This window comes from Artibeus jamaicensis, unplaced genomic scaffold (genome assembly GCF_021234435.1).
Source record: "Artibeus jamaicensis isolate MK-2021 breed Jamaican fruit bat unplaced genomic scaffold, CSHL_Jam_final scaffold_1283, whole genome shotgun sequence".
In the NCBI taxonomy this organism is placed as follows: domain Eukaryota; kingdom Metazoa; phylum Chordata; class Mammalia; order Chiroptera; family Phyllostomidae; genus Artibeus; species Artibeus jamaicensis.
In genome coordinates, this window is record NW_026522028.1 from 5,577,924 (window position 1) to 5,593,233 (window position 15,310).

General features: G+C 41.1%; 1 protein-coding gene across 8 annotated transcripts in view; it reads left to right on the forward strand.

The window, feature by feature from the left end:
• DMD (dystrophin) overlaps positions 1–15,310 on the forward strand; it is a 1,990,869-nt gene that overhangs the window by 1,934,497 nt on the left and 41,062 nt on the right. For 6 of the 8 annotated variants that reach the window (XM_053655812.1, XM_037127036.2, XM_053655810.1 and 3 more), the window contains 4 exons: positions 386–424; positions 4,660–4,725; positions 5,811–5,876; positions 8,549–8,707. In XM_053655812.1, the coding sequence (XP_053511787.1) occupies positions 386–424; positions 4,660–4,725; positions 5,811–5,876; positions 8,549–8,707 (330 nt within the window). The remainder of the gene's footprint in view (positions 1–385; positions 425–4,659; positions 4,726–5,810; positions 5,877–8,548; positions 8,708–15,310) is intronic. The other 2 variants (XM_037127031.2, XM_037127033.2) reach the window with 1 other exon arrangement.

Below are 15,310 nucleotides of genomic sequence, written 5' to 3' on the forward strand. Positions count from 1 at the left end.
GTCTCTTTGGATCCGATTGTGTGGTCACAGCTAGTCACTTTTTTCTAACTGAAAGAAACGGTAGTCACAGGATACCCCTTCACAGTAAGTAGTAACGATTCTCATGATCCAAGCGAGGCTGCCCTCACCTCTGTGACGCCTCCTTTTTGCCATAACTCTGGTGGCCACTGCACCGCCTTTGGTTTTCCTTTGAAATCACTTTCTGCTTTTCTTTGGCTGTTGCTTTCCATAGTTTCTCCTAAATTGGTTGGGTTATATTTATTTTGACCTTTCTGTTACTTTATTTATTTGTTTACTTACTTATTTGATTCTTTGTTTGTTTATTTTGATCTTTTGCGGCTGAGTTTGCCTGTGTCTCTTCACCACCTCATTTTTTGTTTTGCAGTCCGGTTACTCTGATCAACTTCTGGCCGGTAGATTCTGCGTGAGTACTTGCACTGAAGGGCGCTGCTCCCACCCACACATTCGCTTGCTGATTTTTCTTGGTTTATTTGTTTTGTTTGAAAGACACCCTGGTGCCCCCTTTCTTCATTTCCACTTTCTTCCTTCCCTTGGTGAGACGTGGAGCAGGGCCATGGCCCACATCGATCAGGAGAACCAGAGTGAGGTGTTCAAGGCATGTTTGAACCAGCAGAGGTCCCGGCCTTGAGTTCCAAAGAACGTCCAAGAAATTATTGGGTCGTTAGTTGTATTCCTGGGAGACATGTTTCTGTGTTCTTTGATGATAAGCAGGAAAGAGCTTTCCAATTACATAAGAACATTCTTTAGCCACATCTCTTGGGAGTCAACGCTTTAGGGCTTTCAAGGGGCTGATGGTTTATTCCTTAGGGCCTATTATAAGCAGACCATTACATGTCAGCAGAATGTGTTTTATAGTATGATGTTGAGTTGTGCTGAATAATTTCAGTGAGGTGTGTGGACTTTTTATCAGGTAATGCCACATTAATGGACTAATATTTATGTACATGAGCTTGTGTTTTAACTGAACCCACTTTGCTCTCCTCTCCAAACTAAATATATAGCTCATAAGCAGGAAAGTGGACTGCAGTCTTTGCCATTACTATTGACATGTATTAATAATACTAATATTAGATACCAACAGATATGAGAGTTATAATGGTAGAAGGTTCATTTCAGGGGCCTGCAATTTACATATTAGCAAACAATGCACATGTAGTATGGTTATTGTGTGGCATTTTTGGTATTTCAAAGTGTACTTTATTAAAATCTGTACTTAAAATCAGACAGCTCTATTATACATAAGGGATAAATGACCAATTTAGAAGACAAGCTTATGTCAGAATTCAATTTACTTTTATTGGGTCTTTTTTTTTTTTTTTTGTTCCACCATGTAATTTAATTTAAAGGAGATCCTTTTTTCAAATCCTGTAGTGATAAATGCAAACGATTAATTGAGGGTTAGTCTTTCTTGGCCTAAAAGAATTGTAAGGCATCTTTGTTTTTAAGTTGTAGTATTGTGCCCCTTCATTTCGAGATAGGGGAGCTCTAAGCAGTGAACTACGTAGTTTCTTTAATCGTCATGCTTACACAGCATGGGGAGTTATTAAGATTCAGGTACATTCCTTATTATTGGAACTGTTTGCCCTAACCCAGGTAGTTTCTTTGTTCAGAGAAGTTAGACCCTTTCTCAAATAAGAGGCTTTTTAAAAATTGATACACTGGAATTCTCAGCTTGATTGGACCCTGTGAAACAAACAAATTTACCCTGGGTGGGAATACATTTTAACCAATTAAAAAATCCAAAAGGCAAATAGGCTAAAGAATAATTTTAAAAAATATATGGATAGAGACAGCACAAAATAATAAGGAACAGTGCCTTGAAAGAAAAGATGTTTATTTTATACAGACACTCATGATCAAAAATTATGACAATGAGTTTGATGTAACTAATTGTAACTAGGGAGTGTTTGTTTTCAACTTTAAAGAACTTTCAAATTAAAACCAGTCTTTGTTAAAATATTTTCTCTAATAACCAAAACATACCCCCATTTTGTCTTCTAATAAAAGTTGACTAGGTTATTCAGAAATAGTGGGAAGTTTTGGTTTTTAAAGAAGGAAAAACCCAGCAGACTTTTAAAGTCCTGTGTTTCACTACCGATAATTGTATTAAGGTCCTCACTCGTGGGATTATACAATTTACAATTCTATTCAGGCAGCAGAGCCAGGTCCTAAGCTGTTTTATTTTTCAGGAATTCTGTCAGGCGCTAACCAATCCTTTGCTGGCGGCCACATTGGATCCATTTCATATGGATCACAGATCGGGGAAAGTTCACTGAGAACCAGATCTTTTCTTTTTCCTTTGACAAAACCTGCATCTACTTGTATCTGTCATTTGATTTGAAACTGAAGATTTACATTGTTTACATTTGATTTGAAACAGTAGATTTACATTATTTACAAATTTACATAAACCTTTTTACACCGTTTGTCCACAAAGGAGACAAGCAGTATTCTTTGAGCTTGTCTCCTTTGAAACGCACATGGAGGAGCACCAAGTGGAGTGGTCACGCAAGAGAACACAGTGGTGGGTGGACTGGAATTGGCCACCCACGATAAAAGACATGATCCTTCTGGGTATACTGTTTTGTATTTAGAAAGTGGGAAGGGAGAACAGGAGTCTTTCCTTCCCTTCAAAAAGTGTTTTAAGAAGGCCTTGCATGTTTACTTTTGCTTCTGGACTAAGCGGGTTTGTACTTTGACTCATTCCTGGTTTTTAAGTGATTCTTCTCTGACCAGCACTCCCTTTTGGCTCATTTTGTGACTTAATAAGCACCTCCTTTAGTGTATATATTTTTTAGATTTCTGGTTATTGTGAGTTCTTGTGCTTCTGCATGCTGCGTTAGGTGCTGTGTGCATTAATAAGAAAAACAACATGGAATTATCCTCAAGGCTAAGAATTAAAGCTCTGCATAAGATTTCCTATATGAGATTTCATTACAGTGTTTCGGATTTACATGCCTCATTTCCTTGGCGTACTGATACTTCAAGGGCTCAGGTGGTTCTTCTCTACACTGCCAGAGTAGCAGGTCTTATAAGGGAAGGCATTAAAGTGTTTTTCTTGATGGTGGGTCTATATTTAAAGTCTATCATTGAAAGACTGGTCTGTTGCAGAAGATAGGGCTTATAATAATCCAAGTACAAAATTATCATTACTTGCAGTGACAACTTCTAAACACACTTTAGCATTTTTCTAATAAGGGGCTACTCCAGGCCTCTAAGAAATTGCCAGATTAAATCTCCAAAAGTTCAGCAGTGAGGATTTACGTGGAAATCTTTGGATGTCTTTATAATTCATTTCACATTGGATTATGGTGACTCTTGACCTACACAACACTAATTTCTTAAAGAAGACATTTATCTATCAGGGAAGACTTGAGTTCCCCGGTGACTTGCTGTAGTATGTTGTAATCATTTTATGACTATGTCTTCTTTAAGAAATATGGATTTCTAGCCCCTTTCCTATGTAAGCCTCGATAGCTACATAGTTTTCTTTCTTTATGTAAGAGAAACCAAATATCTTCGTGTTTCTACCAAGTCCTTGAATGCTACTTGGATGTTGAACTAAACCAGTCCTCGATGAACAGATTACTGTTGACTTTTGGATCCATGCCTTTCCCAAAGGGCTTTCTGTGTGAGGAAAGCAATGGAGGAGACCTTTTGTCCTATTCCAATAAAAACAAAAAAGCATAAGTCCAAACTGGTTTTTAAAACAGATGGATTTTTTTTCCTAAAGTTAATCCAAAGATACTATAACAACTTCAAGGATAGTTAATAGATTAGATGTGAAAGGGTGGGGGGGATGTTAACCCTTCCAAAATTCTAGTCTATGGGCCACCCCCCACCAAAAAAAAGGATTTAATATCCAAAAAAGTATAGAGACTATTGGTGCTAATTCCCCCCCACACTTGTTTTCCCCTCTGTATATTACCACACAGGATCCCTAATAAGACATATTTCAGATGTCGTAACATTCTGTTGAATTTAGTCATTCTTCCCAAAAAACATTACAGTGCAATTTGAGGTCATTCGGTGTTATTCTGTGAAGTAGTGATATATATACCTGCCGCTGAATTGGTACACATATTCCTTCCTTACAAAACTGCACAGACCAAGACATCTTGAGCTATAGAGTCTTAAGCTGTCATATACTGGAGTGGCCTCTCTGGAAGTGAAATCGTTGCCTGTGAATCTTCTAGGCAAACAGACAGTTTCCGTTCAATAAAAAGGGACCTAATAAGTTGCACAGGTGTAAAGTGTTAAAAACTGTAGACCACATAATGCCAAACCAAGTTCAGAACTCTACGATATGAGATACTTACAAGACTGGAGGACAAAATGTCACACAGAGATGGTTTCCCTTGACCTTTCCTAGAGTTGAAACTTTCCACAGACGTTTTTGCGCTCCCTCTTTATGGCTTTTGATAAAAGTAGAAGTACGAGAGAGTATTTTAAATCCCTCTCCAGCGCGGATTTAAAATAACTGGATGATATGACAGGGACAACTTAATGTGTACATTATCCATAGAAATATAATAAAAGCATTCTAGGCCATGTATATAACGTAATTGTATGGTGGGGTTTTTTTCTTTCTCCATTAATGGATGGTATCTATGACTAATCACATTTTCTGCCTTATAGGCCTGCCTCGTCCCCCCAGCTTTCACACGATGATACTCATTCACGCATTGAACATTATGCTAGCAGGTATGAGACTAGTTGAATGCCAGGCAAATATTGATTAAAGTAACTAACCAAGGAGAGCTAACCTATAATAATTTGAAACAGATCTTTTCTTTTTTTCTCCCCCATCCCCCGCCCCGCAACTTGTCTGATTTCTACTAATCAACCCGCCCCCTAACGTGCATGCCACGCCACTGCATGTCGGTTTTGGACACCAATAAGCGCATTAATCCAGAACAGTCTCCCCAGAGCCCAGCCTTTAAACATTTCTGATAGTTCTGTTATGTTTTGTATACTGAGCACGTTTGATAAATTGGCTTAGAAACCGTATAACCTTTTTAGAAAACTGCTAGGCCAGACATACATCGTAAAGAAATGACACTCTGTTCTGTGGAGAATAAGAAAGCATTGGCTGCCCATGTATGTGTTGATTTTCCATGCTTTGCTGTAAAGAAGAGAATAATTGATTTTTCTGCTCCTTGGACTTTGCTCTCTCACCTTCCTTGTGTTTGAAATGATTTTTATACCTAAACATTGAATTGCTAATCCTAAGATACCTTATGCTTGTTAAATAAACCTGTAAGAGTTTGGTTAACCCTGTTTTAGTTGTTGTCAAGACTTTATTATTGTCTGAGGTGAAGGAGGTTTTTAAAGGTAACAACCGGTAGCAGAATATGTAGAACACTTACTTTCAAGTCGTCCTTTATCAATATTCTCACTGCCGAACCTGTCTGTCGTCAGTGGGAAGCTGTGATGATCTTCCACAACAAGGGGTAGTGTGAGGGACAGAGTGTATTCGTTGTCAGGGAAGCTTTTCTTACGAAAACAAAGGCCTGTTCTCAGTGAAAGGAAGATCGCTCTGCGAAGAAGAAAAGAAAACCAGCAAACGACAACTTCCTTATCATTTAGAGCATAAATGTTAAGCTGCTAAGTACCTGTGGTCTCCCGCTCACTGCCTCCAGTGGCCAGCACACACATCCTGTAATGTGAAGGGTTCCTTTCTCCTCTTGACATGATTTATCCTTTAGTTTTCAGGAATGTTCGATTAGGTCTTGAATAGATTCTAAGAAGTCACATAAGTTTTAATGAGCTTTTACGTTTTTTATCAGGCTAGCAGAAATGGAAAACAGCAATGGATCTTATCTAAATGATAGCATCTCTCCTAATGAGAGCATGTAAGTATCCCATCTCTTTTTACAAAATGTTCCTGAAGATGAAATTGCTTTGAGGGATTTAGAGGTAGGGTAGCACGGAAGATAGAAATTAGCATTAGATACATTGGATCTTTCAAGAAGCGATTCATTTACTTTTTTTTTCCCCCACCCTTAACTCTTAACCTGATGTGGAATGATCACATCCAAACTATGGCATTATTGGTATTCCAGCGTAGGAAAAACAGTTTGCCTTATTCTTACTTAATTACCACATTACCACAAATTACAGAGTCCCGGATACTTAAATTCTATTAAATGCTTCATTTTTGACCAGACCTGCCCAATACTTAAAGCGATTGGATATTAATTTTCAAAGTGATGGCTAGGTAGCGTTTTCTTCCATTCGCGGGGGAGTGGAGACATAATCTTGCAGAGTTTGTATTGGTGTGCCCATACGGTAGGTTAGCTGTGCATTTTTCTCCAGAGATCCGAAGCTGTAAGTTTTTGTGATTTAGCATCTTCCCACACTAAAGACAGGGAAGCAATCTCGTAAAGGGTTTCAGAAGAGAGCACACATTTAGGTCACAGGTTTTTAGTGGGATAATCAGCCAGGCCTGTCAAACTTAAGGAAGGAGGGAGAGTGATGTTAAAAGTGGCCGGGAACGGAGCTCTGGCAGGGAAACAGGCTTCATTACAGAGGAGGGGAAGTATTCACAACAGGGGCACGAGGGATAGCCCGTGAACCAAGGCCCCGAGGTAGAGGGAGCAGATTAAGAACCTAATGGGAGGGGAAAAGAAAAGCTCTGCTCACTGAGCAGCTAATTTAGAGAGAACAAATGTAGTCGAAATACGACAGTGTCTTCAGTTTGAGAACTTACAGATGTCTCACCACTTTTTCATGGAACATGTAGGCAAAGGGACGATTGGTGAATGGATCGTATGTAGTTGAAATGGCACGCAAAGTTACACACAGACGAGAAAAGGCTGACAGAACTAGTATCCAAGGGGCATTTATACAGAACTGGTAATTGATGACATGGGAATAAATCATGCCATCTGTTACAATAAAGGCAATTAAGGTTAATAACAAAGAGTCAAGTGAACACTTAACCAATCGTATTTGACTTAGTTACTTAAGACAAAACCACCTTTTCCCCAAACGAAACTGCGGTCCCTTCACTTTCTCAGCTACGGGGGAAAGCGTTAGTATATAGAGAACTTAGACAGGAAAACGTGTGGCCAAAGAATCAACCAAATGTAAACAACCTGAGTGGTTTGCTTCTCCTGGTCACCACTTTTAATATTAGAAGCTCCAGCACATTCAAATTAATTCAAGTTTTATCTGAGCAATAATGGCTGCCATCCAGTGACTGCCTAAGAGACCCGCAAGAGAAGTTTAATTATAACTATTTGTTGTAATTAAACATAGGAAGTGCTAGTAACACAATTTCAGAATTTGGGAAGGGAGACCATGAATGAGGTGGTAAAGCTGCTTTGGTTTCATTTTGACATGCAAAGCGTTAGGACGTCAAATCCATTTTGACTCAGTCTTGGAGGGTAAGGCCATGATGTTTTAGGGGCAGGTCTGGGGAAGTGGTTTGCAGGATTGGTTCACTTCCCTTGAATGTTTTTAAGACGCAGTGATTATTTTTAGTCAGCATCTCATGTCTCAACCAGTTACCTGGCTTGATGGACTAAACCCATTTAAATCAGGAGGATTTTTTCCTAAAAATCTGAGGTGTTTTTTTTTTAAAGGAAATTAGTGGGTGTGGAGAGAGAAATATGAACCTGTCATCTTAATGGTATTTAACTAAAGATGGCTTTAGCCTCTCATTAAGAACAGAGGGAAGTTCTTACAACTTGAAGGTACATGGGCTTTTCAGGAGCTAGGAACAATGCATTTAGAAAATATTTTTTTTCTCAACTGTACTTGAACAATTTTTTAAAATTTTTTTAAAAAGGAATTTTTTTTCTGTGTAGTGGAGAATTGTCAGGTTCAAGAAAGGATTGTGGCTGCCTCCCAAAATATAAGCCTTTTGCCTCTTTGGTCCCCAAAGTCACCTTAATGGCTTTTTTTCTTCCAATGTTTGGGTTATTTTTAATCTAAATAATAATTGAATGAAACAGTCATCTGTCTATAGCGTATCATCATTACTGTCCTGCCTCTGTGGCTTTTATAAGTTCAAACTTGCTTACTACCAAAGCCAGCCTTTTTAGTTTACATTGCCTTCCACCTAACAAAATATTTACTCTTATTCTTTTAAGGACTGCAGTTTTTCCCCTGGTCAGTGTCAACAGTAGTGTGGGTTACTGAACAGATTCTGTTGACATGCTTGGTAGCAAAAGCATTATACAGCCATGACTATGTCTTTTAATATTCATAACCAACTATTGATTAAACTGTCAACAGAGAGTCTCAGCATTTCTCCAATTCTGCCATGAACTGACCCATGTAAATAGGCCAAATTCAACTGAAAAGTAGACACTGAAGAGCACGAGGCTCGAATTCTCACCCACAGGATGGCAGCCCACAACCTCGGCAGTACCCACATGTCTTTAGAAGCAGGAGAAGGGGGTCTAAGTAACTGTTAAAAGCAAAGAAATGTTTCTATTTTGAAATACACACCTGAGTCCCTGACCCCCAACACAAGTAAGGGGGGGGTAAAACCAAAACCTTTGATTTTATTTTCCAGAGATGATGAACATTTGTTAATCCAGCATTACTGCCAAAGTTTGAACCAGGACTCCCCCCTGAGCCAGCCTCGTAGTCCTGCCCAGATCTTGATTTCCTTAGAGAGTGAGGAAAGAGGGGAGCTAGAGAGAATCCTAGCAGATCTTGAGGAAGAAAACAGGTGAGTTTTCTTTCTAGCTTTGTCGTTGGTATGCAGAGCGCATACGCCTGCACACAGCAAAGTGCCAGGAGTCTTCACTTAGAGTCGCGCTATGTCTGATTGTTTTCTCCAATAACCTGTTTAGCTCCATTTACAGATATTCTCTCCCTCCCCTCTGTCTCCCCTCCCCTCTCTCTCTGTTATCTGAAAGAAGAAAATGAATGCACTAGTATAATTAAGAACTCATATTTTAGGTGGGAAAGAAATGAATGCTGATGGTGCTATTTGATTTGTTGCATGCACTCCAGGGACTTTGGTTTTCTACTTGAGAACAGAATGTAAGAACAAAGCAGGTCATTTCGTTTTATAATTATACAATTTGTGCATGTGTTCGGCCATATTATCTGTCTCCAAGCTTTTAAGAACGTAGGTTCATTGGCTTGGTCATACTCGGGAACAGGTTAGTTCCTCTGATTTCTCGTCGTCAATTGTGGGTACCGTTTATGCTCACGATCGTAGCAAATTAGTGAGACGATTCCAGTTGTCAGCTATTACCTGAAAAAGATGTTCATGTAAATACAGTAGAAATTGTAGGAGAGACTAAAGACAATTCACAGTGACCGCGGAGAGGACAAAGATGTAAAACCCTGGGATGTCGTGTGGTGTCAGGGTAACGCGAACCATTGGACTTTTACTTCCGTGTTACATTTGTGAGATCACAGGTCCCTTGGTTAACAGAGGCTATTGCACATGATCACTTCTCATTCAGTGTGCCTTTAGACAAATGCCACCAGGCAAGTCTTTAAAGGAGCAGTAGCTGAAATTTGTGGGACTCGAGTACTTTCATCTCCTTGGTTTTAGCCCAGGGCCCTGAGGCTTCTTCATACAGGAATGCGGTGTATCTGAGAATCGATGCCTGCAGGGAGTGTGTCACCTCGAGATGAAAAAGCAAACTGCCATTCATCCAGTGCTTTCTGCCACCCTATCCCTCTTTCCAGCTGTTGGTACCCTTGACCTACAGCCAGAGCTCCTTTGCTTGGTCACCTGCTGTCCCTTTGGTCTCTTCCCTACCCCTCCAGTAACACCTCCCTACTCACTCTAGTTGCAGATCTTTCCAGAACCAAGACCCGTCACGGCATTCTTCCCTCATTGCATTTCTGCAATTAGAAGGAAATCTGGCTACTCAGCTGGGCATTTGAAACCATCCACACTCTTCTCTTGACCTTATGTGGCAGTTCCATCTTCCTTCCCACCTGTGCTCCGGCCACGCTGTTGTAGCTACTGTTTCTGAATGCATCCTGCTCTCAAGCATTTGTGGGCCCAGCACAGGCTTGCTTTCTTGGCTTAGCTGCTAACCGCCATTCCTCCACTGCCCTATCTGACCAAGGATAGGTCACCCATCCATCCTCCTCCATGAGCTTCCTCAGAATAATTTTTCTTACACAGCCCCGTTCGAGCCTTGCATTCGGAATCTGTCTTTTGTGTGCATTCTCAGAATACCAGTACTTTGGGCCTTTCTCACAGAACTCCCCAACAGTTTGCCTTTTCTATCCATGACTCCTAGTGGCTCCCTCTCATGTGATGGCAAATGCTTTTGGGGTGAGGACTGTGCGTGTCGTAATCCTCTCGATGTCTCCTCTATATAGTGCCTAGCACAGTGTGACTACTTAGTGCGTATTCAGGAAAGCGTTGGTAAAAAGCTAAGTTCAGAATACAGCTAGGATGCCACACCAGTACCAGGAGGTAATACTGAACATTTTGTTGGTTTTACTGGTAACATTACCTTTGGCCTCATTTGTAACACTGGTTGGCAGTGAAGACCGTGGGAATTAAGATATTGCTCTCTGCTTCATTGAAGATCACTATCAGTATCCATTTACATTAAATCTACTTATTTTAGGGGCCAAAGTCAAATAGGAAAACAAGTCGAGATTGGCATTATTAATAGAATTTGGTGTTACCCAGGAGTAAACATATTTTTGTACTATGTAATTGTTGCCATTGCGTAACATAGCTTTGTATCTCTTTGGTCAAGAGGTTTGTCCTGTTTCTGTCCACGCCATGACAACCGGGCCATAGAGCATGAGCGGGGTACCGATGTAATCATATATGTATCATATATATATACATATATATATAATTTAATCATTTTCAGAGTACCTTAATGTATTTTGGGTCTTTTAATCTTCCCAAAATCTCTAAGGAAAATGTAGGTTCAGCCTTGGCCGGGTAGCTCAGCTACTTAGAGCGTCGTCCCTGCACCAAGTCTGCAGGTTCAGTCCCCGGTCAGGGCACAGACAAGAGACAACCAGTGAATGCCTAAATAAGTGGCACAATGAAGCAATGTTTCTCTCTCCCCCTCTTCTTCTCTCTGAGATAATACTTTGTTTTCTTTTAAATAAAATGCAGGTTCAGAGAGATTCAAATGGCTTGACCCAGATTTCACAGTCAGCCACTGACAGACCCAAGTTGAAATCCAGATTTTCTGACTCAAAATAGCCAACTCTACCTTATACCAGAGAATAAAGTCATTCTTCATAAATATCACTTACATAGAATTGTGCATTCTTTGTAAATATCACTTACATAAAATTGTGCATCACTTTAAATCTCATTTCCATAGAATTGTGGCATATTCTTTGGAACATACCTTAATTTGAAGGGGTATTTTAAAGGAATAGACATGATAAAACCAGTTTATCAACTTGTGGTACCAGCGATAAACCATTTTTCTCTGGAAAATATCCAAGACCATTCTAAAAAACGAGATGGTTTCTTCTCTAAGAGAAAAAATAAAAATTATGCCCCGCTGCTTAGAGCTCCAAAATGAAGAATTGGGTATTGATGCAAGTCTTTCTATAAGTTAGCTTGACCTTCAAGTAAAGGTCAGGATGAGATGTCTTCTTTCTCCTTGTACTTTGCCACATTTCCACTTCCTACCAAATCCCAAAGAAATGTCTCTGTGGAGCTCCCCTCAAAATAGCCTGCCTGGCGTCCTTTGCTCTGTCCTCTCCTATTTAATTACACTTCTGCCCAAAGACCTGCAGAGCCATAGTTCAGCCTTCTTGGTCTTTCAGTTCAGTGTTGCTTAAGGAACCTTCGGTTTGCCATTTCCTCCTCCTCTCTCTCCACCCCCCCCCGGCAGTCCCCAAGACAGTATTAGATGCCCTCTCTCGGCGCCTGCCAAGGCGGCTGTATTTCCCAAGTCAAACTGGCTACATAATTGGACAAATACAAGTAAACTTTTAGAGAAAATGGGGAAAAGATGTTTAAAATTGAGAATACCCACCCTGGCCAGTGTGGCTCACTTGGTCGGGTGTCATCCTGCAAACAGAAAGATGGCCAGTTTGAATCCCAGTGAGGTCAGGGGCACACACCTGGGTTGTGAGCTAGGCCCCCCCAGTAGGGGGCGCTCGAGAGGCAACCACACATGGGTGTTTTTCTCCCTCTCTCCCTTCCTTCTTCCCTCTCTAAAAATAAATAAATGCATAAAAACTTCTAAAAAATAAAACCAAGATTGCCTCATGTCTTTTGGACGTGTGCTTACTACAAGTATTATCTTTTTGTGTTCATTTATTCAGTAGCTACCACATCTTGAAATGCCTGTTGGCAAAAGAAAGAGGCTTGGAGATCCCCGTTCCTGACTAGCTGTGTCACTGACTTCTGTTCGTTATTGTTATCCATGACACCGCCCCTCGATTCCTTTGGAAAACAGATAGTGGCTAATGTGGAAGTGTCCCAGGGGCATCTTATCTTTGTCTTTAGAATGTCATTTCTCTCAGTTATTGCACATACCATTCAATAAATATTTGTTGAATAAATTAATACATGGATTGCAATGAAGCTGAATTTGCTTTAATTATAGTGCTTGTGTATGTACTTTTGACTTAAAAAAATTTTTTTTAAACCTAATTTCATAGAGAAAAGCCTTTCAAAAGCTCTTCTTCTGCTTCCTTTTCAAAATACTTCCCTTTTCCAGAACTCCCTGATTGGTGCCAAGCATTGCTTTGTCGTAAATTTAGAATGTTTGCAATTCATTTATCAAATTCTGGGCCCTGTATGTCTCCGCCACTGGCATTCTCTCATTCTTGCTCTTTGCCACAAATATAAGGTGAAGCCTCTGAGCAAAGCTACATCTGGCTCTGAATCTTCTCAATAGTGTCCGTCATGAATTAGGGGGACAAGGGCCTTATGCAGCCCTTAGCATTTCGTTTCTGCATAATGTGTTCACCTCATACCACAGATAATTCAGAGTCGCCTTTATTCGGTCAAGACCATTTGGATGTTGAGAATTTGTTCCATTGTCTGTCCTTAACATTGCAAACTCAGTTTGCTCCCCCCCCCGCCCGCATATATTAAAGCCTGCAATCTCGGGCACTAAATCTGCAATGTCCAATTCTGACGTATTTTTCTCTGTGCTGTCTAAATGAAACGAGACTCACTGTGAAATGCTAGGTGTGATCCTAGCAATGAAAAGGTCGCCTTTATGGCAGGCACACACGGATTGTTACTCTGCTGCCCGCCTAGCACATTGATTAGATTGTTCTCAAGTTTAAAGGCAGGGTAACCTAATTCACTGTGAAGTCTAAAGGTAATTAAAGTTGTTAGTAGATGTTACATGACAACAGGCAATTCTGTGCATTTTTAGTACCTTGCTCAGTACCTTTCATATGTCTTTTTTTGTTGGGTGACCAGATGTTTTACAGCCTAAATTTGAGTTTTCTCTTGCTCCCTTCATTCCTCCAAAAATTATGTAACATAATTCTTTTTTATTTTTATTTTTTTTATTTTTAGAAGGGAGGGAGAAAGAGAGGGAGAGAAACATCAGTGTGTGGTTGCCTGTCACACACCCCCTACTGGGGACCTGGCCCACAACCCAGGCACATGCCCTGACTGAGAATTGAACCAGTGACCCTTCAGTTCACAGGCCAGCGCTCAATCCACTAAGCCACACCAGCCAGGGCCGATTATGCAACATGATTAATGTTATAGTCAAATTGTAGATCCATTGCTTATACCACTGAATTCCATGAGCTGGAAATCATGATCTTTGCTTTACCTTGTCAGTGATGCCATGACTTCGGGCCCAGGGCTAGTAGTTTTCAGTCTTCACAGATTCAGGCTGTGTTTATCATGTGTTCCTTTGTGTGAGTCTCCAGCGATGGTGAGAACATAGCCAAGAGGGAAGGGCACTGCAGGGGGTCAGGAGTGGGCCTCCCAAGCAGAGGATGGAGCAGGTGAGGAACAGCAGAGAACGTGTGGGGAACTGCACACAGTTGTGTTACTTTTGCAACAGTGCAATGAAAGGCCAGGGCACGAGGCTGGCCAGATGTGGCCCGAACAGGAGTTGGTGCCTCCTCCCCTAGCACAGGTAGCCACTCAAGTGCGGCAGCCAGGAGCGCTGCGCTCAGCATTTGCTTACATACATCACTCGGGCGACCGTGAGATGGGTGACTTTGAGAAGAGCAGTACTACAGACAGAAGGAAATCTGAATGGGAGGTAGCATGCACACCCAGACAAGCGATGATTAGAGTGTGAAGTAAAGCAATAGAAATGGGAAAGACAAGCTGAATTTAGGAGCTATTTCAGGGGAGGGACAGGGCCTTGTGATTGGGGGGCTCACTGGGTTGGGGGAGGGGGAAAATGAGTCACAGTTCTCATGGGCACGTGGCAGGATGGCCGGTCACAGCTGGGACTGACAGTTCAGGATGAGTAGGAGCAAGGCCCTTCTATATTGATCTTTATATTTACATGAATGTAAATTTACAGTGTTTATACTGTTTCTTCAAGGGTCAGGCAGCTGAAAGATGGTCAGTGGGGTATGGAAGAGGTTGAGCTTCAGGTGCTGGTGACCTACTCACGTGTAGATGTGTGACAGTGACAAATGGAACTTGGAAGCTCGCAGGAGTGGTGTGCGACAGAGATGTCAGCTCTGCGAGTCACCAGCTCACAAACAGTCGTGGAAACTGGGACAGTGGATTTACCTGGCCAGGGATTATGTGGCAAAAGAACGCTGGGCTTGTGAGAACTCTGGAGGATGTGAACATTAAAACGTCTATTTCAATACTTTTTATTCTTTAATAGGTAATAACATCTTCTAAAGGGTTTAAAAAGGCATGTAGAGCCCTGGCTGGTGTGGCTCAGGGAATTGAGTGCCAGCCTATGAACCAAGGGGTTATTGGTTCGATTCCCAGGCAGGGCACATGCCTGGGGTGCGGGTCAGTCCCCAGTAGGTGGCGTGTGAGAGGCAGCCACACATTGATGTCTCTTTCCCTTTCCCTCTTTCTAAAAATAAATAAATAAAATATTTAAAAAAAATTTTTAAAGGCATGTAGAGAAAAGTGAATCTTTCTCCAGCTCTTTGCCCTGGCTGTTCTGTTCCCAGTTCTGTAGGCTGTCCCCTGTATTGATTTCTCGTGTATCCTTTCAGAGATATTTTCTACATGTGCACAATTTTGCAAATTTATTTGTAGTGGTCAGGATTCTTTCACGCAGTGCTGTGTAGTGTTCGCTCTGGGCTTCTCTTCTTACTCAAGGATCTCGTTACTTTCCTCATGCTGGGGGAAGAGAGCTGGGGAATGATGGGGGCAGTTTCCCAGAGGTGGTGGGAGGAACAGGGGTTA